The 26,973-nt window shown below is 58.8% G+C and overlaps 1 protein-coding gene across 2 annotated transcripts in view; it reads right to left on the reverse strand.

The window, feature by feature from the left end:
• LOC138372433 (uncharacterized) overlaps positions 1 to 26,973 on the reverse strand; it is a 289,657-nt gene that overhangs the window by 207,176 nt on the left and 55,508 nt on the right. The window contains exons 5-6 of one of the 2 annotated variants that reach the window (XM_069337918.1): positions 4,459 to 4,635; positions 315 to 4,341 (exon numbers count right to left, since the gene is read on the reverse strand). The exons of the other annotated variant lie outside the window; for it this stretch is intronic. Coding sequence (XP_069194019.1) covers positions 3,829 to 4,341; positions 4,459 to 4,635 — 690 coding nt within the window. The 3' untranslated portion in view covers positions 315 to 3,828. Of the gene's footprint in view, positions 1 to 314; positions 4,342 to 4,458; positions 4,636 to 26,973 lie in introns of those variants that run through there. 2 annotated transcript variants of the gene reach the window in all.

A 26,973-nucleotide genomic window follows, 5' to 3' on the forward strand; every position in this document is an offset into this window, starting at 1 on the left:
TATATATATATATATATATATATATATATATATATATATATATATATATATATATATATATATATATATATGTATATATATATATATATATATATATATATATATATATATATATATATATGTATATGTATATATATATATATATATATATATATATATATATGTATATATATATATATATATATATATATATATATATATATATATATATATATATATATATATATATATATATATATATATGTACACAGCATCAATGGAAAACATAGCCTGGCCAAATATCAATAAGTGTCTAGGGGAGTGAAAGGCTAACAAAAAATATTCCAGTTTACTGGGCATTAACATAACAAAACAAAGAATACAATCTATAAACTCACACTCAATGATTTATCCAGCTTTTCAAAGCTGGGCATGATCATGAAAGGAGACGAGAGAGATACCAAATAATATACACATGGAGGGACAGGTCCCAAATCTGCACAGTAGAAATACAACGTACTTGAGTGAACGACATGGAAGAAAATGCAGAATAGAACCAGTGAAGAGCAGAGGTGCCATGGGCACAATCAGAGAACACTGTATGAACGTCAGAGGACCATGGTTGTTCAACGTCCTACCAGCGAACATCAGAAATATTACAGAAATAACCATGGACATCTTCAAGAGGAAATTAGATTGTTTCCTTCAAGGAGTGCCGGACCAACCGGGCTGTGGTGGGTATGTGGGCCTGCGGGCCGCTCCAAGTAACAGCCCGGTGGACCAAACTCTCACAAGTCAAGTCTGGCCTCGAGCCGGGCTTGGGGAGTAGAAGAACTCCCAGAACCCCATCAACCAGGTATCAACCAGGTATCATCAACAGGTCTCAAAACTGCATACAATCAGCACTAGCTGACGCCAGGCTCTATCATGGCGCAGTGGGACACTAGCGCCTATTATGCTGCTAATACCAATACAGGGTGGTGGTGGTGTCACAACCATTAACAAATGAGGTATGAGGAATCAATATCATATACAGCACAATGGCATCACTTAAGATCCTCAGGTACCCACCTCACTAAGATATATAACAGCACCTATCACCTGGTATAAAGGATGCACAATGGTAGAATTGATCCATGGTATACATTACTGCAACATGACAAATATCCTAGCAGTCAAATGACACAAATAAGGTCACAAAACCCGGACCGTAGCGGCAACACATGCGCTCGACTAAGAAAATCAAAGAGTGACCGCCCAGAGCCATGCTGGCCGGGAGCGACACTGTATCCACCTCTATGAGTCAGCTGACTCCTCTCTTTCAAATATCTCAAGCTCATATACAGACATATCTCCATCAAGAACTTCTAATTCATATATCAACAAAATAAAGACTATAATACATAACCTTACATAATAATACATATCAATAATTCAGTACATTAAAGATTATATCATGATATAAAAATATGTGAACAAAGAATTCATATTGACAAGACATGGTAACACTGGCGGGAGAGGGGAGGAGGGGTAAAGGGAAGATTTCACGATGTCTGCCCGCCAGCCATTATACATAAGTGTACATGAATACAATATAAAGTATAAATATATACATGTGTATCAAAACTATGTTTATGTGGTATACATCTCACAATGCCAAGATCTAATTTAATGTTAGAGAACAATGCAATGAACAATAATGAAAGGGAAATTACACAGTATACATGACAGTAATACATCCGAGACCTAAATTTATACATTCTCTATCATAGTTCACATAATATTTCCTATACAGCATTATGTAACATTCCATAATATAAGTATATACGGATGTTTTTCAAGCTACATGACATTAGGCTACTGCTATTCCCTAGACTTCTAATATATATCCACAAATACATGGCAAGGACTTATGGTACAGATATATAATATACATAGATATATGTGAAATACATTGGCAATACACATTTAATAGTAGTGTGTTGTCGTAAAAAGAATACTACATAAATTAATATTTGTGATACTAGGCTAATCAGCCAAGACATCACTATACAGTTTGAGCACATCATACACCAGCTACAGTATGATCATACTGGTGTATGTGTGGTCATAACACCACCTCACACCCATATGGTAATACCACAACACACCATGGACCAGTATGGTAATATCACAACACACCATGGACCAGTATGGTAATATCACAACACACCAAGGTCCAGTATGGTAATATCACAACACACCATGGACCAGTATGGTAATATCACAACACACCATGGACCAGTATGGTAATATCACAACACACCATGGACCAGTATGGTAATATCACAACACACCATGGACCAGTATGGTAATATCACAACACACCATGGACCAGTATGGTAATATCACAACACACCATGGTCCAGTATGGTAATATTACAACACACCATGGTCCAGTATGGTAATACCACAACACACCATGGTCCAGTATGGTAATATCACAACACACCATGGACCAGTATGGTAATATCACAACACACCCGAGTGATAGTGAAATAGCAGTGATAGTGATGGTAGTATAGTAGTGGTAGTGATATAGTAGTGATGGTGCGGTAGTGGTACTGTAGCAATGATAGTGATATAACAGTGAATGTAAGGAGGAAATGTATCAGTGTGAGGTGATAATGCGGTGAAAGTGAAATGATGTTGGTGTAGCAGTGATAGTGTTATGTGATAGTGAGCTGTTGGTGATATAACAGTGACAACAGCTGTCATATGGTGACACCAACAATTTGTTACTTAACATGGTCAGTATATGACCCCAAGTGTGGGTCCTGAGGTGATGGTGATATATAGAGGTGATAGTGAAGCTATAGTGATACAGCAATGATAGGTTACAGTACTGAGAAGATATAGCATTGATGGTGATACAGCCGTGATTGTCAGGTATATGATACCAAAGTATAAATACCAAAGATAGTTAAGTTATGATGATATAGTGATAAAGGTCTGTCCTTAAACTACATTGTCATCAAAATACGCAGTTCAGGGTGATGCAGGAGTGGTGGTGGTGATGGTGGTACAGTGAACTAGAGTGGCAGCACAACACCACAGTAGTGATGGTGGTGGTACAGTGAACTAGAGTGGCAGCACAACACCACAGTAGTGATGGTGGTGGTACAGTGTACTAGAGTGGCAGCACAACACCACAGTAGTGATGGTGGTGGTACAGTGAACTAGAGTGGCAGCACAACACCACAGTAGTGATGGTGGTGGTACAGTGAACTAGAGTGGCAGCACAACACCACAGTAGTGATGGTGGTGGTACAGTGAACTAGAGTGGCAGCACAACACCACAGTAGTGATGGTGGTGGTACAGTGAACTAGAGTGGCAGCACAACACCACAGTAGTGATGGTGGTGGTACAGTGAACGAGAGTGGCAGCACAACACCACAGTAGTGATGGTAATGGTACAGTGAACTAGAGTGGCAGCACAACACCACAGTAGTGATGGTCATGGTACAGTGAACTAGAGTGGCAGCACAACACCACAGTAGTGATGGTGGTGGTACAGTGAACTAGAGTGGCAGCACAACACCACAGTAGTGATGGTGGTGGTACAGTGAACTACAGTGGCAGCACAACACCACAGTAGTGATGGTGATGGTACAGTGAACTAGAGTGGCAGCACAACACCACAGTAGTGATGGTACAGTGAACTAGAGTGGCAGCACAACACCACAGTAGTGATGGTGATGGTACAGTGAACTAGAGTGGCAGCACAACACCACAGTAGTGATGGTGATGGTACAGTGAACTAGAGTGGCAGCACAACACCACAGTAGTGATGGTGGTGGTACAGTGAACTAGAGTGGCAGCACAACACCACAGTCCACCACAGTCACCTGCGTAATGTTACTGTGGTTGACTGCTGCCTTCACCACATTCAGGCCACTCACCACATCACCGAAGACATTTGAATACTGATGATCACCCTGGTCGTCCCTGGTGATGATGACGAACTGGGCACTCCTGGGACCCCACGGCACATACCTGGCCCACACAGCTCCTGCCTGGCCTGACTCCCGGTACTGCCCCTGGAGGTGAGGCAGCAGTGGGGCTCCTCCACAACTATCATTACTCTCGTAGTCTCCGCCCACCACACACTCCCCCCGATGACCCTTGTTCCACACCTCCAACAGTCTAGTGTTGCGGTAGGTGTGGCCCCGCTGGCCCGTACACAACAACACAAACTGTCTGCCCAGCGGAGTGTCAGGGGTCAGCCGGATGGTGACCCGCCCTCTTGTTGACCCCGCCCACCCGAGGTCAAGGAACGCCAGGGTGCAGGACGGCTCCAGCATGCCCACAACCTCACTCTCCTGCAGAGAAATCAAATAAATCATGCTGATAACTTTATAACAAAATGTTATCATATTAGTTATCAAAACTCAGTAAGTCAGTAATGTCAGTAAGACTAGTGGGTGTAATAAAGTAACCTGGAGGGTGTGGGCGTGGGCGGGCGTGGGCTGACGCAGGAGTGAGTGGAGGTACAGCTGTCCGTCTTGTAGAGTTATCCTGGCGGAGCGGCGGCCATCTTGGTCTTCCTGGACGGCCAACACCCGGCCAGCCTCCACCAGCCTCTTGACGGGCTCCCTCAATCTGAGGTCCCCAACCTGTGGACAGTGTCAGCCCCATTATCACCTGTGGTCAGTGTCAGCCCCGTTATCACCTGTGGTCAGTGTCAGCCCCATTATCACCTGTGGTCAGTGTCAGCCCCATTATCACCTGTGGTCAATGCCAGTCCCATTATCACCTGTGGTCAATGTCAGCCCCATTATCACCTGTGGTCAATGCCAGCCCCATTATCACCTGTGGTCAGTCTTATCACCTGTGGACAGTGTCAGCCCCATTATCACCTGTGGTCAGTGTCAGCCCCGTTATCACCTGTGGTCAATGCCAGCCCCATTATCACCTGTGGTCAGTCTTATCACCTGTGGACAGTGTCAGCCCCATTATCACCTGTGGTCAGTGTCAGCCCCATTATCACCTGTGGTCAGTGTCAGCCCCATTATCACCTGTGGTCAGTGTCAGCCCCATTATCACCTGTGGTCAGTCTTATCACCTGTGGACAATGTCAGCCCCATTATCACCTGTGGTCAGTGTCAGCCCCATTATCACCTGTGGTCAGTGTCAGCCCCATTATCACCTGTGGTCAATGCCAGCCCCATTATCACCTGTGGTCAGTCTTATCACCTGTGGACAGTGTCAGCCCCATTATCACCTGTGGACAGTGTCAGCCCCATTATCACCTGTGGTCAGTGTCAGCCCCGTTATCACCTGTGGTCAATGCCAGCCCCATTATCACCTGTGGTCAGTCTTATCACCTGTGGACAGTGTCAGCCCCATTATCACCTGTGGTCAGTGTCAGCCCCATTATCACCTGTGGTCAGTGTCAGCCCCATTATCACCTGTGGTCAGTGTCAGCCCCATTATAACCTGTGGACAGTGTCAGCCCCATTATCACCTGTGGTCAGTGTCAGCCCCATTATCACCTGTGGACAGTGTCAGCCCCATTATCACCTGTGGTCAGTCTTATCACCTGTGGTCAGTGTCAGCCCCGTTATCACCTGTGGTCAATGCCAGCCCCATTATCACCTGTGGTCAGTCTTATCACCTGTGGACAGTGTCAGCCCCATTATCACCTGTGGTCAGTGTCAGCCCCATTATCACCTGTGGTCAGTGTCAGCCCCATTATAACCTGTGGTCAGTGTCAGCCCCATTATAACCTGTGGACAGTGTCAGCCCCATTATCACCTGTGGTCAGTCTTATCACCTGTGGACAGTGTCAGCCCCATTATCACCTGTGGTCAGTGCCAGCCCCATTATAACCTGTGGTCAGTCTTATCACCTGTGGACAGTGTCAGCCCCATTATCACCTGTGGTCAGTGTCAGCCCCATTATAACCTGTGGACAGTGTCAGCCCCATTATCACCTGTGGTCAGTGCCAGCCCCATTATCACCTGTGGACAGTGCCAGCCCCATTATCACCTGTGGACAGTGTCAGCACCATTATCACCTGTGGTCAATGACAGCCCCATTATCAATTGTGGTCAGTGTCAGCCCCATTATCACCTGTGGACAGTGTCAGCCCCATTATCACCTGTGGTCAGTCTTATCACCTGTGGACAGTGTCAGCCCCATTATCACCTGTGGACAGTGTCAGCCCCATTATCACCTGTGGTCAGTGTCAGCACCATTATCACCTGTGGACAGTGTCAGCCCCATTATCACCTGTGGACAGTGTCAGCCCCATTATCAACTGTGGACAGTGTCAGCCCCATTATCACCTGTGGACAGTGTCAGCACCATTATCACCTGTGGTCAATGACAGCCCCATTATCAATTGTGGTCAGTGTCAGCCCCATTATCACCTGTGGACAGTGTCAGCCCCATTATCACCTGTGGTCAGTGTCAGCCCCATTATCACATGTTGTCAGTGCCAGCCCCATTATCACCTGTGGTCAGTGACAGCTCCATTATCACCTGTGGTCAGTGTCAGTCCCATTATCACCTGTGGTCAGTGTCAGTCCCGTTATTTTAGACCTGTAGCTCCAGCCCCCTCTACTGGCAGGGGGTTGGTGCTGGACCTGTAGCTCCAGCCCCCTCTACAGGCAGGGGGTTGGTGTTGGACCTGTAGCTCCAGCACCCCCTCTACTGGCAGCAGGTTGGTGCTGGACCTGTAGCTCCAGCCCCCCTCTACTGGCAGGGGGTTGGTGTTGGACCTGTAGCTCTAGCCTCCCTCTACTGGCAGGGGGTTGGTGCTGGACCTGTAGCTCCAGCCCCCCTCAACTGGCAGGGGGTTGGTGCTGGACTGTAGCTCCAGCTCCCCTCTACTGGCAGGGGGTTGGTGCTGGACCTGTAGCTCTAGCCTCCCTCTACTGGCAGGGGGTTGGTGCTAGACCTGTATCTCCAGCCCCTCTCTACTGGCAGGGGGTTTGGTGCTGGACCTGTAGCTCCAGCCCCCCTCTACTGGCAGGGGGTTGATGCTGGACCTGTAGCTCCAACCCCCCCTCTACTGGCAGGGGGTTTGGTGCTGGAAAAGTAGTTCCAGCCCCCCCCCCTCTACTGGCAGGGGGTTGGTGCTGGACCTGTAGCTCCAGCCCCCCTCTACTGGCAGGGGGTTGATGCTGGACCTGTAGCTCCAACCCCCCCTCTACTGGCAGGGGGTTGGTGGTGGACATGTAACTCCAGCCCCCCCCCTTCTACTGGCAGGGGGTTGGTGCTGAACTTGTAGATTCAGCCCACCTCTACTGGCAGGGGGTTGGTTCTGAACCTGTAGCTCCAGCCCCCCTCTACTGGCAGAGGGATGGTTCTGGACCTGTAGCTCCAGCCCCCTCTACTGGCAGAGGGTTGGTTCTGGACCTGTAGCTCCAGCCCCCCCTCTACTGGCAGGGGGTTGGTGTTGGACCAGTAGCTCCAGCCCCCCCCCCCCTATACTGGCAGGGGGTTGGTGCTGAACCTGTAGCTCCAGCCCCCCCCCCCGTCTCTACTGCCAGGGGTGTGGTTCTGGGCCTGTAGCTCCAGCCCACCTCTACTGGCATGGGGTTGGTGCTGGACCTATAGCTCCAGCCCACCTCTACTGGCAGGGGGTTGGTGCTGGAACTATAGCTCCAGCCCACCTCTACTGGCAGGGGGTTGAATCTGGACCTGTAGCTCCAGCCCCCCCCCCCTCTACTGGCAGGGGGTTGGTTCTGGACCTGTAGCTGCAACCCCCCCCTCTACTGGCAGGGGGTTGGTGTTGGACCTGTAGTACAGCCCCACTCTACTGGCAGGGGGTTGATGCTAAACCAGTAGCTCCACCCCCCCCCCTCTACTGGCAGGGGGTTGGTGTTGGACATGTAGCTTCAGCCCCCCTCTACTGGCAGGGGGTTGATGCTGGACCTGTAGCTCCAGCCCCCTCTACTGGCAGAGGGTTGGTTCTGGACCTGTAGCTCCAGCTCCCCCTCTACTGGCAGGGGGTTGGTGTTGGACCAGTAGCTCCATACCACCTCTACTGGCAGGGGGTTGGTGTTGGACCAGTAGCTCCAGCCCCCCCCCCTATACTGGCAGGGGGTTGGTGCTGAACCTGTAGCTCCAGCCCCCCTCTACTGGCAGAGGGTTGGTTCTGGACCTGTAGCTCCAGCCCCCTCTACTGGCAGGGGGATGGTGCTGGACCTGTAGCTCCAGCCTCCCTCTACTGGCAGGGGGTTGGTGTTGGACCAGTAGCTCCATACCACCCCTACTGGCAGGGGGTTGGTGTTGGACCAGTAGCTCCAGCCCCCCCCCCTCTACTGGCAGGGGGTTGGTGCTGGACCTGTAGCCCAGCCCCCCTCTACTGGCAGGTTGTTGCTGCTGAAACTGTAGCTCCAGCCCCCCCCCCCTCTACTGGCAGGGGGGGGGGGGGTTGGTGCTGGACCTGTAGCTCCAGCCCCCCTCTACTGGCAGGGGGTTGGTGCTGGACCTGTAGCTCCACCTCACCTCTACTGGCAGGGGGTTGGTGCTGGACCAGTAGCCCCAGCGCCAACTCTACTGGCAGGGGGTTGGTGCTGGACCTGTAGCTCCAGCCCCCCTCTACTGGCAGGGGGTTGGTGCTGGACCAGTAGCTCCACCTCACCTCTACTGGCAGGGGGTTGGTGCTGAACCAGTAGCTCCAGCCTTCCTCTACTGGCAGGGGGGTTGGTGCTGGACCTGTAGCTCCAGCTCCCCTCTACTGGCAGGGGGTTGGTGCTGGACCTGTAGCTCCAGCCTCCCTCTACAGGCAGGGGGTTGGTGCTGGACTGTAGCTCCAGCCTCCCTCTACTAGCAGGGGTTGGTGCTGGACCTGTAGCTCTAGCCTCCCTCTACTGGCAAGGTGTTGGTGATGGACCTGTAGATCCAGCCCCCCCTACTGGCAGGGGGATGGTGCTGGACCAGTAGCTCTAGCCCCCCCTCTACTGGCAAGGTGTTGGTGATGGACCTGTAGCTCCAGCCCCCCTCTACTGGCAGGGGTTTGGTGCTGGACCTGTAGCTCCAGCCTTCCTCTACTGGCAGGGGGGTTGGTGCTGGACCTGTAGCTCCAGCTCCCCTCTACTGGCAGGGGGTTGGTGCTGGACCTGTAGCTCCAGCCCCCCTCTACAGGCAGGGGGTTGGTGCTGGACCTGTAGCTCCATCCCACCTCTACTGGCAGGGGGTTGGTGCTGGACCTGTAGCTCCAGCCCCCTCTACTGGCAGGGGGTTAGTGCTGGACCTGTAGCTCCATCCCACCTCTATTGGCAGGGGGATCGTGCTGGACCAGTAGCTCCAGCCCCCCTCTACTGGCAGGGGGTTGGTGTTGGACCAGTAGCTCCAGCCCTCCTCTACTGGTAGAGGGTTGATGCTGGACCTGTAGCTCCAGCCCCCCTCTAATGACAGAGGGTTGATTCTGGACCTGTAGCTCCAGCCCCCTCTACTGGCAGGGGGTTGGTGCTGAACCAGTAGCTCCAGTGCCCCCGCTACTGGCAGGGGTTTGGTGCTGGACCTGTAGCTCCAGCCTTCCTCTACTGGCAGGGGGTTGGTGCTGGACCTGTAGCTCCAGCCCCCTCTACTGGCAGGGGGATGGTGCTGGACCTGTAGCTCCAGCTTCCCCTCTACTGGCAGGGGATTGGTGCTGGACCTGTAGCTCCAGCCCCCCCTCTACTGGCAGGGGGTTGGTGCTGGACCTGTAGCTCCAGCCCCCCTCTACTGGTAGGAGGTTGGTGCTGGTCCTGTAGCTCCATCCCACCTCTACTGGCAGGGGGTTGGTGCTGAACCTGTAGCTCCAGCCCCCCTCTACTGGCAGGGGGTTGGTACTGGACCTGTAGCTCCAGCCTCCCTCTACTGGCAGGGGGTTGGTGCTGGACCTGTAGCTCCAGCCTCCCTCTACTGGCAGGGGGTTGGTGCTGGACTGTAGCTCAAGCCTCCCTCTACAGGCAGGGGGTTGGTGCTGGACTGTAGCTCCAGCCTCCCTCTACTAGCAGGGGTTGGTGCTGGACCTGTAGCTCCAGACCCCCTCTACTGGCAGGGGGTTGGTTCAAGACCTGTAGATCCAGCCCACCTCTACTGGAAGGGCTTGGTGCTGGACCTGTAGCTCCAGCCCCCCTCTACTGGCAGGGGGTTGGTGCTGGACCTGTAGCTCCAGCCCCCCTCTACTGGCAGGGGATTGTTGCAGGACCTGTAGCTCCAGACCCCCCTCTACTGGCAGAGGGTTGGTGTTGGACATGTAGCTCCAGCCCCCCTCTACTGGCAGGGGATTGTTGCAGGACCTGTAGCTCCAGACCCCCCTCTACTGGCAGAGGGTTGGTGCTGGACCTGTAGCTCCAGCCCACCTCTACTGGCAGGGTTTCATGCTGGACCTGTAGCTCCAGCCCCCCTCTACTGGCAGGGGGTTGGTGCTGGACCTGTAGTTCCTGGCCCCCTCTACTGGCAGAGGGTTGGTGCTGGACCTGTAGCTCCATCCCACCTCTACTGGCAGGGGGTTGGTGCTGGACCTGTAGCTCCAGCCTCCCTCTACTGGCAGGGGGTTGGTGTTGGACCAGTAGCTCCAGAGCCCCCCCCCCCCCCGTCTCTACTGCCAGGGGTGTGGTTCTGGGCCTGTAGCTCCAGCCCACCTCTACTGGCATGGGGTTGGTGCTGGACCTATAGCTCCAGCCCACCTCTACTGGCAGGGGGTTGAATCTGGACCTGTAGCTCCAGCCCCCCCCCTCTACTGGCAGAGGGTTGGTTCTGGACCTGTAGCTGCAACCCCCCCCCCTCTACTGGCAGGGGGTTGGTGTTGGACATGTAGCTTCAGCCCCCCTCTACTGGCAGGGGGTTGATGCTGGACCTGTAGCTCCACCCCCCTCTACTGGCAGGGGGTTGATTCTGGACCTGTAGCTCCAGCCCCCTCTACTGGCAGGGGGTTGGTGCTGGACCAGTAGCTCCAGTGCCCCCTCTACTGGCAGGGGGTTGGTGCTGAACCAGTAGCTCCAGTGCCCCCTCTACTGGCAGGGGGTTGATTCTGGACCTGTAGCTTCAGCCCCCCTCTACTGGCAGAGGGTTGGTGCTGGAGCAGTAGCTCCAGTGCCGCCTCTACTGGCAGAGGGTTGATGCTGGACCTGTAGCTCCAGCCCCCATCTAATGACAGAGGGTTGATTCTGGACCTGTAGCTCCAGCCCCCTCTACTGGCAGGGGGTTGGTGCTGGACCTGTAGCTCCAGCCCCCCTCTACTGGCAGGGGGTTGGTGCTGAACCAGTAGCTCCAGCCCCCCTCTACTGGCAGGGGGTTGATGCTGGACCTGTAGCTCCAGCCCCCGCTACTGGCTGGGGTTTGATGCTGGACCTGTAGCTCCAGCTCCCTCTACTGGCAGGGGGATGGTGCTGGACCAGTAGCTCCAGCTTCCCCTCTACTGGCAGGGGATTGGTGCTGGACCTGTAGCTCCAGCCCCCCCTCTACTGGCAGGGGGTTGGTGCTGGACCTGTAGCTCCAGCCCCCCTCTACTGGCAGGGGGTTGGTGCTGGACTGTAGCTCAAGCCTCCCTCTACAGGCAAGGGGTTGGTGCTGGACTGTAGCTCCAGCCTCCCTCTACTAGCAGGGGTTGGTGCTGGACCTGTAGCTCCAGCCCCCCTCTACTGGCAGGGGGTTGGTTCAAGACCTGTAGCTCCAGCCCACCTCTACTGGAAGGGGTTGGTGCTGGACCTGTAGCTCCAGCCCCCCTCTACTGGCAGGGGGTTGGTGCTGGACCTGTAGCTCCAGCCCCCCTCTACTGGCAGGGGATTGGTGCAGGACCTGTAGCTCCAGACCCCCCTCTACTGGCAGGGGGTTGGTGCTGGACCTGTAGCTCCAGCCCCCCCTCTACTGGCAAGGGGTCCGTGCTGAACCTGTAGCTCCAGCCCCCCTCTACTGGCAGAGGGTTGATGCTGGACCTGTAGCTCCAGCCACCCTCTACTGGCAGGGGGTTGATTCTGGACCTGTAGCTCCAGCCCCCTCTACTGGCAGGGGGTTGGTGCTGGACCAGTAGCTCCAGTGCCGCCTCTACTGGCAGGGGGTTGGTGTTGGACCTGTAGCTTCAGCCCCCCTCTACTGGCAGAGGGTTGATGCTGGACCTGTAGCTCCAGCCCCCCTCTAATGACAGAGGGTTGATTCTGGACCTGTAGCTCCAGCCCCTCTACTGGCAGGGGGTTGGTGCTGGACCTGTAGCTCCATCCCACCTCTACTGGCAGGGGGTTGGTGCTGAACCAGTAGCTCCAGTGCCCCCGCTACTGGCTGGGGTTTGATGCTGGACCTGTAGCTCCAGCCCACCTCTACTGGCATGGGGTTGGTGCTGGACCTATAGCTCCAGCCCACCTCTACTGGCAGGGGGTTGAATCTGGACCTGTAGCTCCAGCCCCCCCCTCTACTGGCAGGGGGTTGGTTCTGGACCTGTAGCTGCAACCCCCCCCCCCCTCTACTGGCAGGGGGTTGGTGTTGGACCTGTAGCTACAGCCCCACTCTACTGGCAGGGGGTTGCTGCTGAACCAGTAGCTCCAGTGCCCCCGCTACTGGCAGGGGGTTGGTGTTGGACCTGTAGCTCCATCCCACCTCTACTGGCAGGGGGTTGCTGCTGAACCAGTAGCTCCAGTGCCCCCGCTACTGGCTGGGGTTTGATGCTGGACCTGTAGCTCCAACCCACCTCTACTGGCAGAGGGTTGGTGCTGGACCTGTAGTTCCAGCCCCCCCCCCCCCCCTCTACTGGCAGGGGGTTGGTACTGGACCTGTAGCTCCAGCCTCCCTCTACTGGCAGGGGGTTGGTGCTGGACCTGTAGCTCCAGCCTCCCTCTACTGGCAGGGGGTTGGTGCTGGACTGTAGCTCAAGCCTCCCTCTACAGGCAGGGGGTTGGTGCTGGACTGTAGCTCCAGCCTCCCTCTACTAGCAGGGGTTGGTGCTGGACCTGTAGCTCCAGCCCCCCTCTACTGGCAGGGGGTTGGTTCAAGACCTGTAGCTCCAGCCCACCTCTACTGGAAGGGGTTGGTGCTGGACCTGTAGCTCCAACCCCCCTCTACTGGCAGGGGGTTGGTGCTGGACCTGTAGCTCCAGCCCCCCTCTACTGGCAGGGGATTGGTGCAGGACCTGTAGCTCCAGACCCCTCTCTACTGGCAGGGGGTTGGTGCTGCACCTGTAGCTCCAGCCCCCCCTCTACTGGCAAGGGGTCCGTGCTGGACCTGTAGCTCCAGCCCCCCTCTACTGGCAGGAGGTTGGTGCTGGACCTGTAGTTCATGGCCCCCCTCTACTGGCAGGGGGTTGGTGCTGGACCTGTAGTTCCTGGCCCCCCTCTACTGGTAGGGGGTTGGTGCTGGACCTGTAGCTCCATCCCACCTCTACTGGCAGGGGGTTGGTGCTGGACCTGTAGCTCCAGCGCCCCCTCTCCTGGCAGGGGATTGGTGCTGCACCTGTAGCTCCAGCCCCCCTCTACTGGCAGGGGGGGGGGGGGGAGGATGGTGCTGGACCTGTAGCTCGAGCACCCCCTCTACTGGCAGGGGGTTAGTGCTGGACCTGTAGCTCCAGCCCCCCTCTACAGGCAGGGGGTTGGTGCTGGACCTGTAGCTCCATCCCACCTCTACTGGCAGAGGGTTGGTGCTGAACCTGTAGCTCCAGCCCCCCCTCTACTGGCAGGGGATTGGTGCTGGACCTGTAGCTCCAGCCCACCTCTACTGGCAGGGGGTTGGTGCTGAACCTGTAGCTCCAGCCCCCCTCTACTGGCAGGGGGTTGGTGCTGGACCTGTAGCTCCAGCCCCCCTCTACTGGCAGGGGGTTGGTGCTGGACCTGTAGCTCCAGCCTCCCTCTACTGGCAGGGGGTTGGTGCTGGACCTGTAGCTCCAGCTTCCCCTCTACTGGCAGGGGATTGGTGCTGGACCTGTAGCTCCAGCCCCCCCTCTACTGGCAGGGGGTTGGTGCTGGACCTGTAGCTCCAGCCCCCCTCTACTGGTAGGAGGTTGGTGCTGGTCCTGTAGCTCCATCCCACCTCTACTGGCAGGGGGTTGGTGCTGAACCTGTAGCTCCAGCCCCCCTCTACTGGCAGGGGGTTGGTACTGGACCTGTAGCTCCAGCCTCCCTCTACTGGCAGGGGGTTGGTGCTGGACCTGTAGCTCCAGCCTCCCTCTACTGGCAGGGGGTTGGTGCTGGACTGTAGCTCAAGCCTCCCTCTACAGGCAGGGGGTTGGTGCTGGACTGTAGCTCCAGCCTCCCTCTACTAGCAGGGGTTGGTGCTGGACCTGTAGCTCCAGACCCCCTCTACTGGCAGGGGGTTGGTTCAAGACCTGTAGATCCAGCCCACCTCTACTGGAAGGGCTTGGTGCTGGACCTGTAGCTCCAGCCCCCCTCTACTGGCAGGGGGTTGGTGCTGGACCTGTAGCTCCAGCCCCCCTCTACTGGCAGGGGATTGTTGCAGGACCTGTAGCTCCAGACCCCCCTCTACTGGCAGAGGGTTGGTGTTGGACATGTAGCTCCAGCCCCCCTCTACTGGCAGGGGATTGTTGCAGGACCTGTAGCTCCAGACCCCCCTCTACTGGCAGAGGGTTGGTGCTGGACCTGTAGCTCCAGCCCACCTCTACTGGCAGGGTTTCATGCTGGACCTGTAGCTCCAGCCCCCCTCTACTGGCAGGGGGTTGGTGCTGGACCTGTAGGTCCTGGCCCCCTCTACTGGCAGAGGGTTGGTGCTGGACCTGTAGCTCCATCCCACCTCTACTGGCAGGGGGTTGGTGCTGGACCTGTAGCTCCAGCCTCCCTCTACTGGCAGGGGGTTGGTGTTGGACCAGTAGCTCCAGAGCCCCCCCCCCCCGTCTCTACTGCCAGGGGTGTGGTTCTGGGCCTGTAGCTCCAGCCCACCTCTACTGGCATGGGGTTGGTGCTGGACCTATAGCTCCAGCCCACCTCTACTGGCAGGGGGTTGAATCTGGACCTGTAGCTCCAGCCCCCCCCCCTCTACTGGCAGAGGGTTGGTTCTGGACCTGTAGCTGCAACCCCCCCCCCTCTACTGGCAGGGGGTTGGTGTTGGACATGTAGCTTCAGCCCCCCTCTACTGGCAGGGGGTTGATGCTGGACCTGTAGCTCCACCCCCCTCTACTGGCAGGGGGTTGATTCTGGACCTGTAGCTCCAGCCCCCTCTACTGGCAGGGGGTTGGTGCTGGACCAGTAGCTCCAGTGCCCCCTCTACTGGCAGGGGGTTGGTGCTGAACCAGTAGCTCCAGTGCCCCCTCTACTGGCAGGTGGTTGATTCTGGACCTGTAGCTTCAGCCCCCCTCTACTGGCAGAGGGTTGGTGCTGGAGCAGTAGCTCCAGTGCCGCCTCTACTGGCAGAGGGTTGATGCTGGACCTGTAGCTCCAGCCCCCCTCTAATGACAGAGGGTTGATTCTGGACCTGTAGCTCCAGCCCCCTCTACTGGCAGGGGGTTGGTGCTGGACCTGTAGCTCCAGCCCCCCTCTACTGGCAGGGGGTTGGTGCTGAACCAGTAGCTCCAGCCCCCCTCTACTGGCAGGGGGTTGATGCTGGACCTGTAGCTCCAGCCCCCGCTACTGGCTGGGGTTTGATGCTGGACCTGTAGCTCCAGCTCCCTCTACTGGCAGGGGGATGGTGCTGGACCAGTAGCTCCAGCTTCCCCTCTACTGGCAGGGGATTGGTGCTGGACCTGTAGCTCCAGCCCCCCCTCTACTGGCAGGGGGTTGGTGCTGGACCTGTAGCTCCAGCCCCCCTCTACTGGCAGGGGGTTGGTGCTGGACTGTAGCTCAAGCCTCCCTCTACAGGCAAGGGGTTGGTGCTGGACTGTAGCTCCAGCCTCCCTCTACTAGCAGGGGTTGGTGCTGGACCTGTAGCTCCAGCCCCCCTCTACTGGCAGGGGGTTGGTTCAAGACCTGTAGCTCCAGCCCACCTCTACTGGAAGGGGTTGGTGCTGGACCTGTAGCTCCAGCCCCCCTCTACTGGCAGGGGGTTGGTGCTGGACCTGTAGCTCCAGCCCCCCTCTACTGGCAGGGGATTGGTGCAGGACCTGTAGCTCCAGACCCCCCTCTACTGGCAGGGGGTTGGTGCTGGACCTGTAGCTCCAGCCCCCCCTCTACTGGCAAGGGGTCCGTGCTGAACCTGTAGCTCCAGCCCCCCTCTACTGGCAGAGGGTTGATGCTGGACCTGTAGCTCCAGCCACCCTCTACTGGCAGGGGGTTGATTCTGGACCTGTAGCTCCAGCCCCCTCTACTGGCAGGGGGTTGGTGCTGGACCAGTAGCTCCAGTGCCGCCTCTACTGGCAGGGGGTTGGTGTTGGACCTGTAGCTTCAGCCCCCCTCTACTGGCAGAGGGTTGATGCTGGACCTGTAGCTCCAGCCCCCCTCTAATGACAGAGGGTTGATTCTGGACCTGTAGCTCCAGCCCCTCTACTGGCAGGGGGTTGGTGCTGGACCTGTAGCTCCATCCCACCTCTACTGGCAGGGGGTTGGTGCTGAACCAGTAGCTCCAGTGCCCCCGCTACTGGCTGGGGTTTGATGCTGGACCTGTAGCTCCAGCCCACCTCTACTGGCATGGGGTTGGTGCTGGACCTATAGCTCCAGCCCACCTCTACTGGCAGGGGGTTGAATCTGGACCTGTAGCTCCAGCCCCCCCCTCTACTGGCAGGGGGTTGGTTCTGGACCTGTAGCTGCAACCCCCCCCCCCTCTACTGGCAGGGGGTTGGTGTTGGACCTGTAGCTACAGCCCCACTCTACTGGCAGGGCGTTGCTGCTGAACCAGTAGCTCCAGTGCCCCCGCTACTGGCAGGGGGTTGGTGTTGGACCTGTAGCTCCATCCCACCTCTACTGGCAGGGGGTTGCTGCTGAACCAGTAGCTCCAGTGCCCCCGCTACTGGCTGGGGTTTGATGCTGGACCTGTAGCTCCAGCCCACCTCTACTGGCAGAGGGTTGGTGCTGGACCTGTAGTTCCAGCCCCCCCCCCCTCTACTGGCAGGGGGTTGGTACTGGACCTGTAGCTCCAGCCTCCCTCTACTGGCAGGGGGTTGGTGCTGGACCTGTAGCTCCAGCCTCCCTCTACTGGCAGGGGGTTGGTGCTGGACTGTAGCTCAAGCCTCCCTCTACAGGCAGGGGGTTGGTGCTGGACTGTAGCTCCAGCCTCCCTCTACTAGCAGGGGTTGGTGCTGGACCTGTAGCTCCAGCCCCCCTCTACTGGCAGGGGGTTGGTTCAAGACCTGTAGCTCCAGCCCACCTCTACTGGAAGGGGTTGGTGCTGGACCTGTAGCTCCAACCCCCCTCTACTGGCAGGGGGTTGGTGCTGGACCTGTAGCTCCAGCCCCCCTCTACTGGCAGGGGATTGGTGCAGGACCTGTAGCTCCAGACCCCTCTCTACTGGCAGGGGGTTGGTGCTGGACCTGTAGCTCCAGCCCCCCCTCTACTGGCAAGGGGTCCGTGCTGGACCTGTAGCTCCAGCCCCCCTCTACTGGCAGGAGGTTGGTGCTGGACCTGTAGTTCATGGCCCCCCTCTACTGGCAGGGGGTTGGTGCTGGACCTGTAGTTCCTGGCCCCCCTCTACTGGTAGGGGGTTGGTGCTGGACCTGTAGCTCCATCCCACCTCTACTGGCAGGGGGTTGGTGCTGGACCTGTAGCTCCAGCGCCCCCTCTCCTGGCAGGGGATTGGTGCTGCACCTGTAGCTCCAGCCCCCCTCTACTGGCAGGGGGGGGGGGAGGATGGTGCTGGACCTGTAGCTCGAGCACCCCCTCTACTGGCAGGGGGTTAGTGCTGGACCTGTAGCTCCAGCCCCCCTCTACAGGCAGGGGGTTGGTGCTGGACCTGTAGCTCCATCCCACCTCTACTGGCAGAGGGTTGGTGCTGAACCTGTAGCTCCAGCCCCCCCTCTACTGGCAGGGGATTGGTGCTGGACCTGTAGCTCCAGCCCACCTCTACTGGCAGGGGGTTGGTGCTGAACCTGTAGCTCCAGCCCCCCTCTACTGGCAGGGGGTTGGTGCTGGACCTGTAGCTCCAGCCCCCCTCTACTGGCAGGGGGTTGGTGCTGGACCTGTAGCTCCAGCCTCCCTCTACTGGCAGGGGGTTGGTGCTGGACCTGTAGCTCCAGCCTCCCTCTACTGGCAGGGGGTTGGTGCTGGACTGTAGCTCAAGCCTCCCTCTACAGGCAGGGGGTTGGTGCTGGACTGTAGCTCTAGCCTCCCTCTAATGGCAGGGGGTTGGTGCTGAACCTATAGCTCCAACCCCCCCCCCCTCTACTGGCAGGGGGGGGGGTTGGTGCTGGACCTGTTGCTCCAGCCCTCCCTCTACTGGCAGGGGGTTGGTGCTGGACCTGTAGCTCCAGCCCACCTCTACTGCTAGGGGGTTGGTGCTGGACCTGTAGCTCCAGCCCACCTTAACTGGCAGGGGGTTGGTGCTGGACCTGTAGGTCCAGCCCCCCTCTACTGGCAGGGGTTTGGTGCTGGACCTGTAGCTCAAGCCCCCCTCTACTGGCAAGGGGTTGGTGCTGGAACTGTAGATCCAGCCCCCCTCTACTGGCAGGGGGTTGGTGCTGGAACTGTAGATCCAGCCCCCCCTCTACTGGCAGGGGGTTGGTGCTGGACCTGTAGCTCCAGCCCCCTCCCCCTCTGCTGGCAAGGGGTTCGTGCTGGTCCTGTAGCTCCAGACCCCCCTCTACTGGCAGGGGGTTGGTGTTGGACATGTAGCTCCAGCCCACCTCTACTGGCAGGGTTTCGTGCTGGACCTGTAGCTCCAGCCTTCCTCTACTGGCAGGGGGTTGGTGCTGGACCTGTAGTTCCTGGCCCCCTCTACTGGCAGGGGGTTGGTGCTGGACCTGTAGCTCCTTCCCACCTCTACTGGCAGGGGGTTGGTGCTGGACCTGTAGCTCCAGCCTCCCTCTACTGGCAGGGGGTTGGTGCCGGACCTGTAGCTCCAGCCTCCCTCTACTGGCAGGGGGTTGGTGCTAGACCTGTAGCTCCAGCCTCCCTCTACTGGCAGGGGGTTGGTGTTGGACCAGTAGCTCCAGAGCCCCCCCCCCCCCTCCGTCTCTACTGCCAGGGGTGTGGTTCTGGGCCTGTAGCTCCAGCCCACCTCTACTGGCATGGGGTTGGTGCTGGACCTATAGCTCCAGCCCACCTCTACTGGCAGGGGGTTGAATCTGTACCTGTAGCTCCAGCCCCCCCCCCTCTACTGGCAGGGGGTTGGTGTTGGACCTGTAGCCTCAGCCCCCCTCTACTGGCAGGGGGTTGATGCTCGACCTGTAGCTCCAACCCCCCTCTACTGGCAGGGGGTTGATGCTGGACCTGTAGCTCCACCCCCCTCTACTGGCAGGGGGTTGGTGCTGGACCAGTAGCTCCAGTGCCCCCCTCTACTGGCAGGGTGTTGATTCTGGACCTGTAGCTCCAGCCCCCTTTACTGGCAAGGGGTTGGTGTTGGACCTGTAGCTTCAGCCCCCCTCTACTGGCAGTGGGTTGATTCTGGAACTGTAGCTCCAGCCCCCTCTACTGGCAGGGGGTTGGTGTTGGACCTGTAGCTTCAGCCCCCCTCTACTGGCAGGGGGTTGATTCTGGACCTGTAGCTCCAGCCCCCTCTACTGGCAGGGGGTTGGTGCTGAACTAGTAGCTCCAGTGCCCCCGCTACTGGCAGGGGGTTGATGCTGGACCTGTAGCTCCAGCCCCCCTCTACTGGCAGGGGGTTGGTGCTGGACCTGTAGCTTCAGCCCCCCTCTACTGGCAGGGGGTTGGTGCTGGACCTGTAGCTCCAGCCCCCCTCTACTGGCAGGGGGTTGGTGCTGGACCTGTAGCTCCATCCCACCTCTACTGGCAGGGGGTTGGTGCTGAACCTGTAGCTCCAGCCCCCCTCTACTGGCAGGGGGTTGGTACTGGACCTGTAGCTCCAGCCTCCCTCTACTGGCAGGGGGTTGGTGCTGGACCTGTAGCTCCAGCCTCCCTCTACTGGCAGGGGGTTGGTGCTGGACTGTAGCTCAAGCCTCCCTCTACAGGCAGGGGGTTGGTGCTGGACTGCAGCTCCAGCCTCCCTCTACTAGCAGGGGTTGGTGCTGGACCTGTAGCTCCAGCCTCCCTCTACTGGCAGGGGGTTGGTGCTGGACCTGTAGCTCCAGCCTCCCTCTACTGGCAGGGGGTTGGTGCTGGACTGTAGCTCCAGCCCCCCTCTACTGGCAGGGGGTTGGTTCAAGACCTGTAGCTCCAGCCCACCTCTACTGGAAGGGGTTGGTGCTGGACCTGTAGCTCCAGCCCCCCTCTACTGGCAGGGGGTTGGTGCTGGACCTGTAGCTCCAGCCCCCCTCTACTGGCAGGGGATTGGTGCAGGACCTGTAGTTCCAGACCCCCCTCTACTGGCAGGGGGTTGGTGCTGGACCTGTAGCTTCATCCCACCTCTACTGGCAGGGGGTTGGTGCTGGACCTGTAGCTCCAGACACCCCTCTACTGGCAAGGGGTCCGTACTGGACCTGTAGCTCCAGCCCCCCTCTACTGGCAGGAGGTTGGTGCTGGACCTGTAGATCCAGCCCCCCCCCCCTCTACTTGGAGGGGGTTGGTGCTGGACCTGTAACTCCATACCACCTCTATTGGCAGGGGGTTGGTGCTGGACCAGTAGCTCCAGCCCCCCTCTACTGGCAGGGGGTTGGTGCTGGACCTGTAGTTCCTGGCCCCCCTCTACTGGAAGGGGGTTGGTGCTGGACCTGTAGTTCCTGGCCCCTTCTACTGGCAGGGGGTTGGTGCTGGACCTGTAGCTCCAGCCCCCCTCTACTGGCAGGGGTTTGGTGCTGGAACTGTAGATCCAGCCCCCCCTCTACTGGCAGGGGGTTGGTGCTGGACCTGTAGCTCCAGCCCACCTTAACTGGCAGGGGGTTGGTGCTGGACCTGTAGCTCCAGCCCCCTCTACTGGCAGGGGGTTGGTGCTGGACCTGTAGATCCAGCCCCCCCTCTACTATCAGGGGGTTGGTGCTGGACCTGTAGCTCCAGCCCCCTCCCCCTCTACTGGCAAGGGGTTCGTGATGGTCCTGAAGCTCCAGCCCCCCTCTACTGGCAGGGGGTTGGTGCTGGACCTGTAGTTCCTGGCCCCCTCTACTGGCAGGGGGTTAGTGCTGCACCTGTAGCTCCATCCCACCTCTACTGGCAGGGGGTTGGTGCTGGACCTGTAGCTCCAGCCTCCCTCTACTGGCAGGGGGTTGGTGTTGGACCAGCAGCTCCAGAGCCCCCCCCCCCGTCTCTACTGCCAGGGGTGTGGTTCTGGGCCTGTAGCTCCAGCCCACCTCTATTGGCATGGGGTTGGTGCTGGACCTATAGCTCCAGCCCACCTCTACTGGCAGGGGGTTGAATCTGGACCTGTAGCTCCAGCCCCCCCCCCTCTACTGGCAGGGGGTTGGTGTTGGACCTGTAGCTTCAGCCCCCCTCTACTGGCAGAGGGTTGATGCTGGACCTGTAGCTCCACCCCCCCTCTACTGACAGGGGGTTGGTGTTGGACCTGTAGCTTCAGCCCCCCTCTAATGGCAGGGGGTTGATGCTGGACCTGTAGCTCCAACCCCCCTCTACTAGCAGGGGGTTGATGCTGGACCTGTAGCTTCACCCCACTCTACTGGCACGGGGTTGATTCTGGACCTGTAGCTCCAGCCCCCTCTACTGGCAGGGGGTTGGTGCTGGACCAGTAGCTCCAGTGCCCCCTCTACTGGCAGGGGGTTGATTCTGGACCTGTAGCTCCAGCCCTCTTTACTGGCAAGGGGTTGGTGCTGGACCAGTAGCTCCAGTGCCCCCTCTACTGGCAGGGGGTTGGTGTTGGACCTGTAGCTTCAGCCCCCCTCTACTGGCAGGGGATTGGTGCTGGACCTGTAGCTCCAGCCCCCCCTCTACTGACAGGGGGATGGTGCTGGACCAGTAGCTCCAGCTTCCCCTCTACTGGCAGGGGATTGGTGCTGGACCAGTAGCTCCAGCCCCTCCTCTACTGGCAGGGGGTTGGTGCTGGACCTGTAGCTCCAGCCCCCCTCTACTGGCAGGGGGTTGGTTCTGGACCTGTAGCTCCATCCCACCTCTACTGGCAGGGGGTTGGTGCTGAACCTGTAGCTACAGCCCCCCTCTACTAGCAGGGGGTTGGTACTGGACCTGTAGCTCCAGCCTCCCTCTACTGGCAGGGGGTTGGTGCTGGACCTGTAGCTCCAGCCTCCCTCTACTGGCAGGAGGTTGGTGCTGGACTGTAGCTCAAGCCTCCCTCTACAGGCAGGGGGTTGGTGCTGGACTGTAGCTCCAGCCTCCATCTACTAGCAGGGGTTGGTGCTGGACCTGTAGCTCCAGCCCCCCTCTACTGGCAGGGGGTTGGTGCTAGACCTGGAGCTCCAGCGCCCCCTCTCCTGGCAGGGGATTGGTGCTGGACCTGTAGCTCCAGCCCCCCTCTACTGGCAGGGGGGGGGAGGATGGTGCTGGACCTGTAGCCCCAGACCTCTTCTACTGGCAGGGGTTGGTGCTGGACTCCCCTCTACTGGCAGGGGGTTGGTGCTGGACCTGTAGCTCCAGCCCCCCTCTACTGGCAAGGTGTTGGTGATGGACCTGTAGCTCCAGCCCCCTCTACTGGCAGGGGGATGGTGCTGGACCTGTAGCTCCAGCCCCCACTCTACTGACAGGGAATTGGTGCTGGACTAGTAGCTCCAGCCCCCCTCTACTGGCAGGGGGTTAGTGCTGGACCTGTAGCTCCAGCCCCCCCTCTACAGGCAGGGGGTTGGTGCTGGACCTGTAGCTCCATCCCACCTCTACTGGCAGAGGGTTGGTGGTGAACCTGTAACTCCAGCCCCCCCTCTACTGGCAGGGGGTTGGTGCTGGACCTGTAGCTCCAGCCCACCTCTACTGGCAGGGGGTTGGTGCTGGACCTGTAGCTCCAGCCCACCTCTACTGGCAGGGGGTTGGTGCTGAACCTGTAGCTCCAGCCCCCCTCTACTGGCAGGGGGTTGGTGCTGGACCTGAAGCTCCAGCCCCACTCTACTGGCAGGGGGTTGGTGCTGGACCTGTAGCTCCAGCCTCCCTCTACTGGCAGGGGGTTGGTGCTGGACCTGTAGCTCCAGCCTCCCTCTACTGGCAGGGGGTTGGTGCTGGACTGTAGCTCAAGCCTCCCTCTACAGACAGGGGGTTGGTGCTGGACTGTAGCTCCAGCCTCCCTCTACTAGCAGGGGTTGGTGCTGGACCTGTAGCTCTAGCCTCCCTCTAATGGCAGGGGGTTGGTGCTGAACCTGTAGCTCCACCCCCCCCCCCTCTACTGGCAGGGGGGGGGGGGTTGGTGCTGGACCTGTAGCTCCAGCCCCCCTCTACGGGCAGGGGATTGGTGCAGGACCTGTAGCTCCAGACCCCCCTCTACTGGTAGGGGGTTGGTGCTGGACCTATAGCTCCAGACCCCCCTCTACTGGCAGGAGGTTGGTGCTGGACCTGTAGTTCCTGGCCCCCCTCTACTGGCAGGGGGTTGGTGCTGGACCTGTAGCTCCATCCCACCTCAACTGGCAGGGGGTTGGTGCTGGACCTGTAGCTCCAGCCCCCCTCTTCTGGCAGGGGGTTGGTGCTGGACCTGTAGCTCCAGCGCCCCCTCTCCTGGCAGGGGATTGGTGCTGGACCTGTAGCTCCAGCCCCCCTCTACTGGCAGGGGGGGGGGAGGATGGTGCTGGACCTGTAGCTCCAGCCACCCTCTACTGGCAAGGTGTTGGTGATGGACCTGTAGCTCCAGCCCCCTCTACTGGCAGGGGGATGGTGCTGGACCAGTAGCTCCAGCCCCCACTCTACTGATAGGGGATTGGTGCTGGACCTGTAGCTCCAGCCCCTCTCTACTGGCAGGGAGTAAGTGATGGACCTGTAGCTCCAGCCCCCCTCTACAGGCAGGGGGTTGGTGCTGGACCTGTAGCTCCATCCCACCTCTACTGGCAGAGGGTTGGTGCTGAACCTGTAGCTCCAGCCCCCCCTCTACTGGCAGGGGGTTGGTGCTGGACCTGTAGCTCCAGCCCACCTCTACTGGCAGGGGGTTGGTGCTGGACCTGTAGCTCCAGCCCACCTCTACTGGCAGGGGGGTTGGTGCTGAACCTGTAGCTCCAGCCCCCCTCTACTGACAGGGGGTTGGTGCTGGACCTGTAGCTCCAGCCCCACTCTACTGGCAGGGGGTTGGTGCTGGACCTGTAGCTCCAGCCTCCCTCTACTGGCAGGGGGTTGGTGCTGGACCTGTAGCTCCAGCCTCCATCTACTGGCAGGGGGTTGGTGCTGGACTGTAGCTCAAGCCTCCCTCTACAGACAGGGGGTTGGTGCTGGACTGTAGCTCCAGCCTCCCTCTACTAGCAGGGGTTGGTGCTGGACCTGTAGCTCTAGCCTCCCTCTAATGGCAGGGGGTTGGTGCTGAACCTGTAGCTCCACCCCCCCCTCTACTGGCAGGGGGGGGGGGTTGGTGCTGGACCTGTAGCTCCAGCCCCCCTCTACTGGCAGGGGGTTGGAGCTCGAACTGTAGTCCAGCCCACCTCTACTGGCAAGGGGTTGGTGCTGGACCTGTAGCTCCAGCCCCCCTCTACTGGCAGGGGGTTGGAGCTCGAACTGTAGTCCAGCCCACCTCTACTGGCAGGGGGTTGGTGCTCAACCTGTAGCTCCAGCCCCCCCTCTACTTGCAGGGGGTTGGTGCTGGACCTGTAGATCCAGCCCCCCCTCTACTTGCAGGGGGTTGGTGCTGGACCTGTAGCTCCAGCCCCCCACTCTACTTGCAGGGGGTTGGTGCTGGACCTGTAGATCCAGCCCCCCCTCTACTTGCAGGGGGTTGGTGCTGGACCTGTAGATCCAGCCCCCCCTCTACTTGCAGGGGGTTGGTGCTGGACCTGTAGCTCTAGCCTCCCTCTAATGGCAGGGGGTTGGTGCTGAACCTGTAGCTCCACCCCCCCCTCTACTGGCAGGGGGGGGGTTGGTGCTGGACCTGTAGCTCCAGCCACTCTACTGGCAGGGGGTTGGAGCTCGAACTGTAGTCCAGCCCACCTCTACTGGCAGGGGGTTGGTGCTGGACCTGTAGCTCCAGCCCACCTCTACTGGCATGGGGTTGGTGCTGGACCTATAGCTCCAGCCCACCTCTACTGGCAGGTGGGTTGGTGCTGGACCTGTAGCTCCAGCCCCCCTCTTCTGGCAGGGGGTTGGTGCTGGACCTGTAGCTCCAGCGCCCCCTCTCCTGGCAGGGGATTGGTGCTGGACCTGTAGCTCCAGCCCCCCTCTACTGGCAGGGGGGGGAGGATGGTGCTGGACCTGTAGCTCCAGCCCCCCTCTACTGGCAAGGTGTTGGTGATGGACCTGTAGCTCCAGCCCCCTCTACTGGCAGGGGGATGGTGCTGGACCAGTAGCTCCAGCCCCCACTCTACTGATAGGGGATTGGTGCTGGACCTGTAGCTCCAGCCCCTCTCTACTGGCAGGGGGTAAGTGATGGACCTGTAGCTCCAGCCCCCCTCTACAGGCAGGGGGTTGGTGCTGGACCTGTAGCTCCATCCCACCTTTACTGGCAGAGGGTTGGTGCTGAACCTGTAGCTCCAGCCCCCCCTCTACTGGCAGGGGGTTGGTGCTGGACCTGTAGCTCCAGCCCACCTCTACTGGCAGGGGGTTGGTGCTGGACCTGTAGCTCCAGCCCACCTCTACTGGCAGGGGGTTGGTGCTGGACCTGAAGCTCCAGCCCCACTCTACTGGCAGGGGGTTGGTGCTGGACCTGTAGCTCCAGCCTCCCTCTACTGGCAGGGGGTTGGTGCTGGACCTGTAGCTCCAGCCTCCCTCTACTGGCAGGGGGTTGGTGCTGGACTGTAGCTCAAGCCTCCCTCTACAGACAGGGGGTTGGTGCTGGACTGTAGCTCCAGCCTCCCTCTACTAGCAGGGGTTGGTGCTGGACCTGTAGCTCTAGCCTCCCTCTAATGGCAGGGGGTTGGTGCTGAACCTGTAGCTCCACCCCCCCCCTCTACTGGCAGGGGGGGGGTTGGTGCTGGACCTGTAGCTCCAGCCCCCCTCTACGGGCAGGGGATTGGTGCAGGACCTGTAGCTCCAGACCCCCCTCTACTGGTAGGGGGTTGGTGCTGGACCTGTAGCTCCAGACCCCCCTCTACTGGCAGGAGGTTGGTGCTGGACCTGTAGTTCCTGGCCCCCCTCTACTGGCAGGGGGTTGGTGCTGGACCTGTAGCTCCATCCCACCTCAACTGGCAGGGGGTTGGTGCTGGACCTGTAGCTCCAGCCCCCCTCTTCTGGCAGGGGGTTGGTGCTGGACCTGTAGCTCCAGCGCCCCCTCTCCTGGCAGGGGATTGGTGCTGGACCTGTAGCTCCAGCCCCCCTCTACTGGCAGGGGGGGGGAGGATGGTGCTGGACCTGTAGCTCCAGCCCCCCTCTACTGGCAAGGTGTTGGTGATGGACCTGTAGCTCCAGCCCCCTCTACTGGCAGGGGGATGGTGCTGGACCAGTAGCTCCAGCCCCCACTCTACTGATAGGGGATTGGTGCTGGACCTGTAGCTCCAGCCCCTCTCTACTGGCAGGGAGTAAGTGATGGACCTGTAGCTCCAGCCCCCCGCTACAGGCAGGGGGTTGGTGCTGGACCTGTAGCTCCATCCCACCTCTACTGGCAGAGGGTTGGTGCTGAACCTGTAGCTCCAGCCCCCCCTCTACTGGCAGGGGGTTGGTGCTGGACCTGTAGCTCCAGCCCACCTCTACTGGCAGGGGGTTGGTGCTGGACCTGTAGCTCCAGCCCACCTCTACTGGCAGGGGGGTTGGTGCTGAACCTGTAGCTCCAGCCCCCCTCTACTGACAGGGGGTTGGTGCTGGACCTGTAGCTCCAGCCCCACTCTACTGGCAGGGGGTTGGTGCTGGACCTGTAGCTCCAGCCTCCCTCTACTGGCAGGGGGTTGGTGCTGGACCTGTAGCTCCAGCCTCCATCTACTGGCAGGGGGTTGGTGCTGGACTGTAGCTCAAGCCTCCCTCTACAGACAGGGGGTTGGTGCTGGACTGTAGCTCCAGCCTCCCTCTACTAGCAGGGGTTGGTGCTGGACC

Source organism: Procambarus clarkii, chromosome 38, assembly GCF_040958095.1.
Source record: "Procambarus clarkii isolate CNS0578487 chromosome 38, FALCON_Pclarkii_2.0, whole genome shotgun sequence".
Taxonomy (NCBI): domain Eukaryota; kingdom Metazoa; phylum Arthropoda; class Malacostraca; order Decapoda; family Cambaridae; genus Procambarus; species Procambarus clarkii.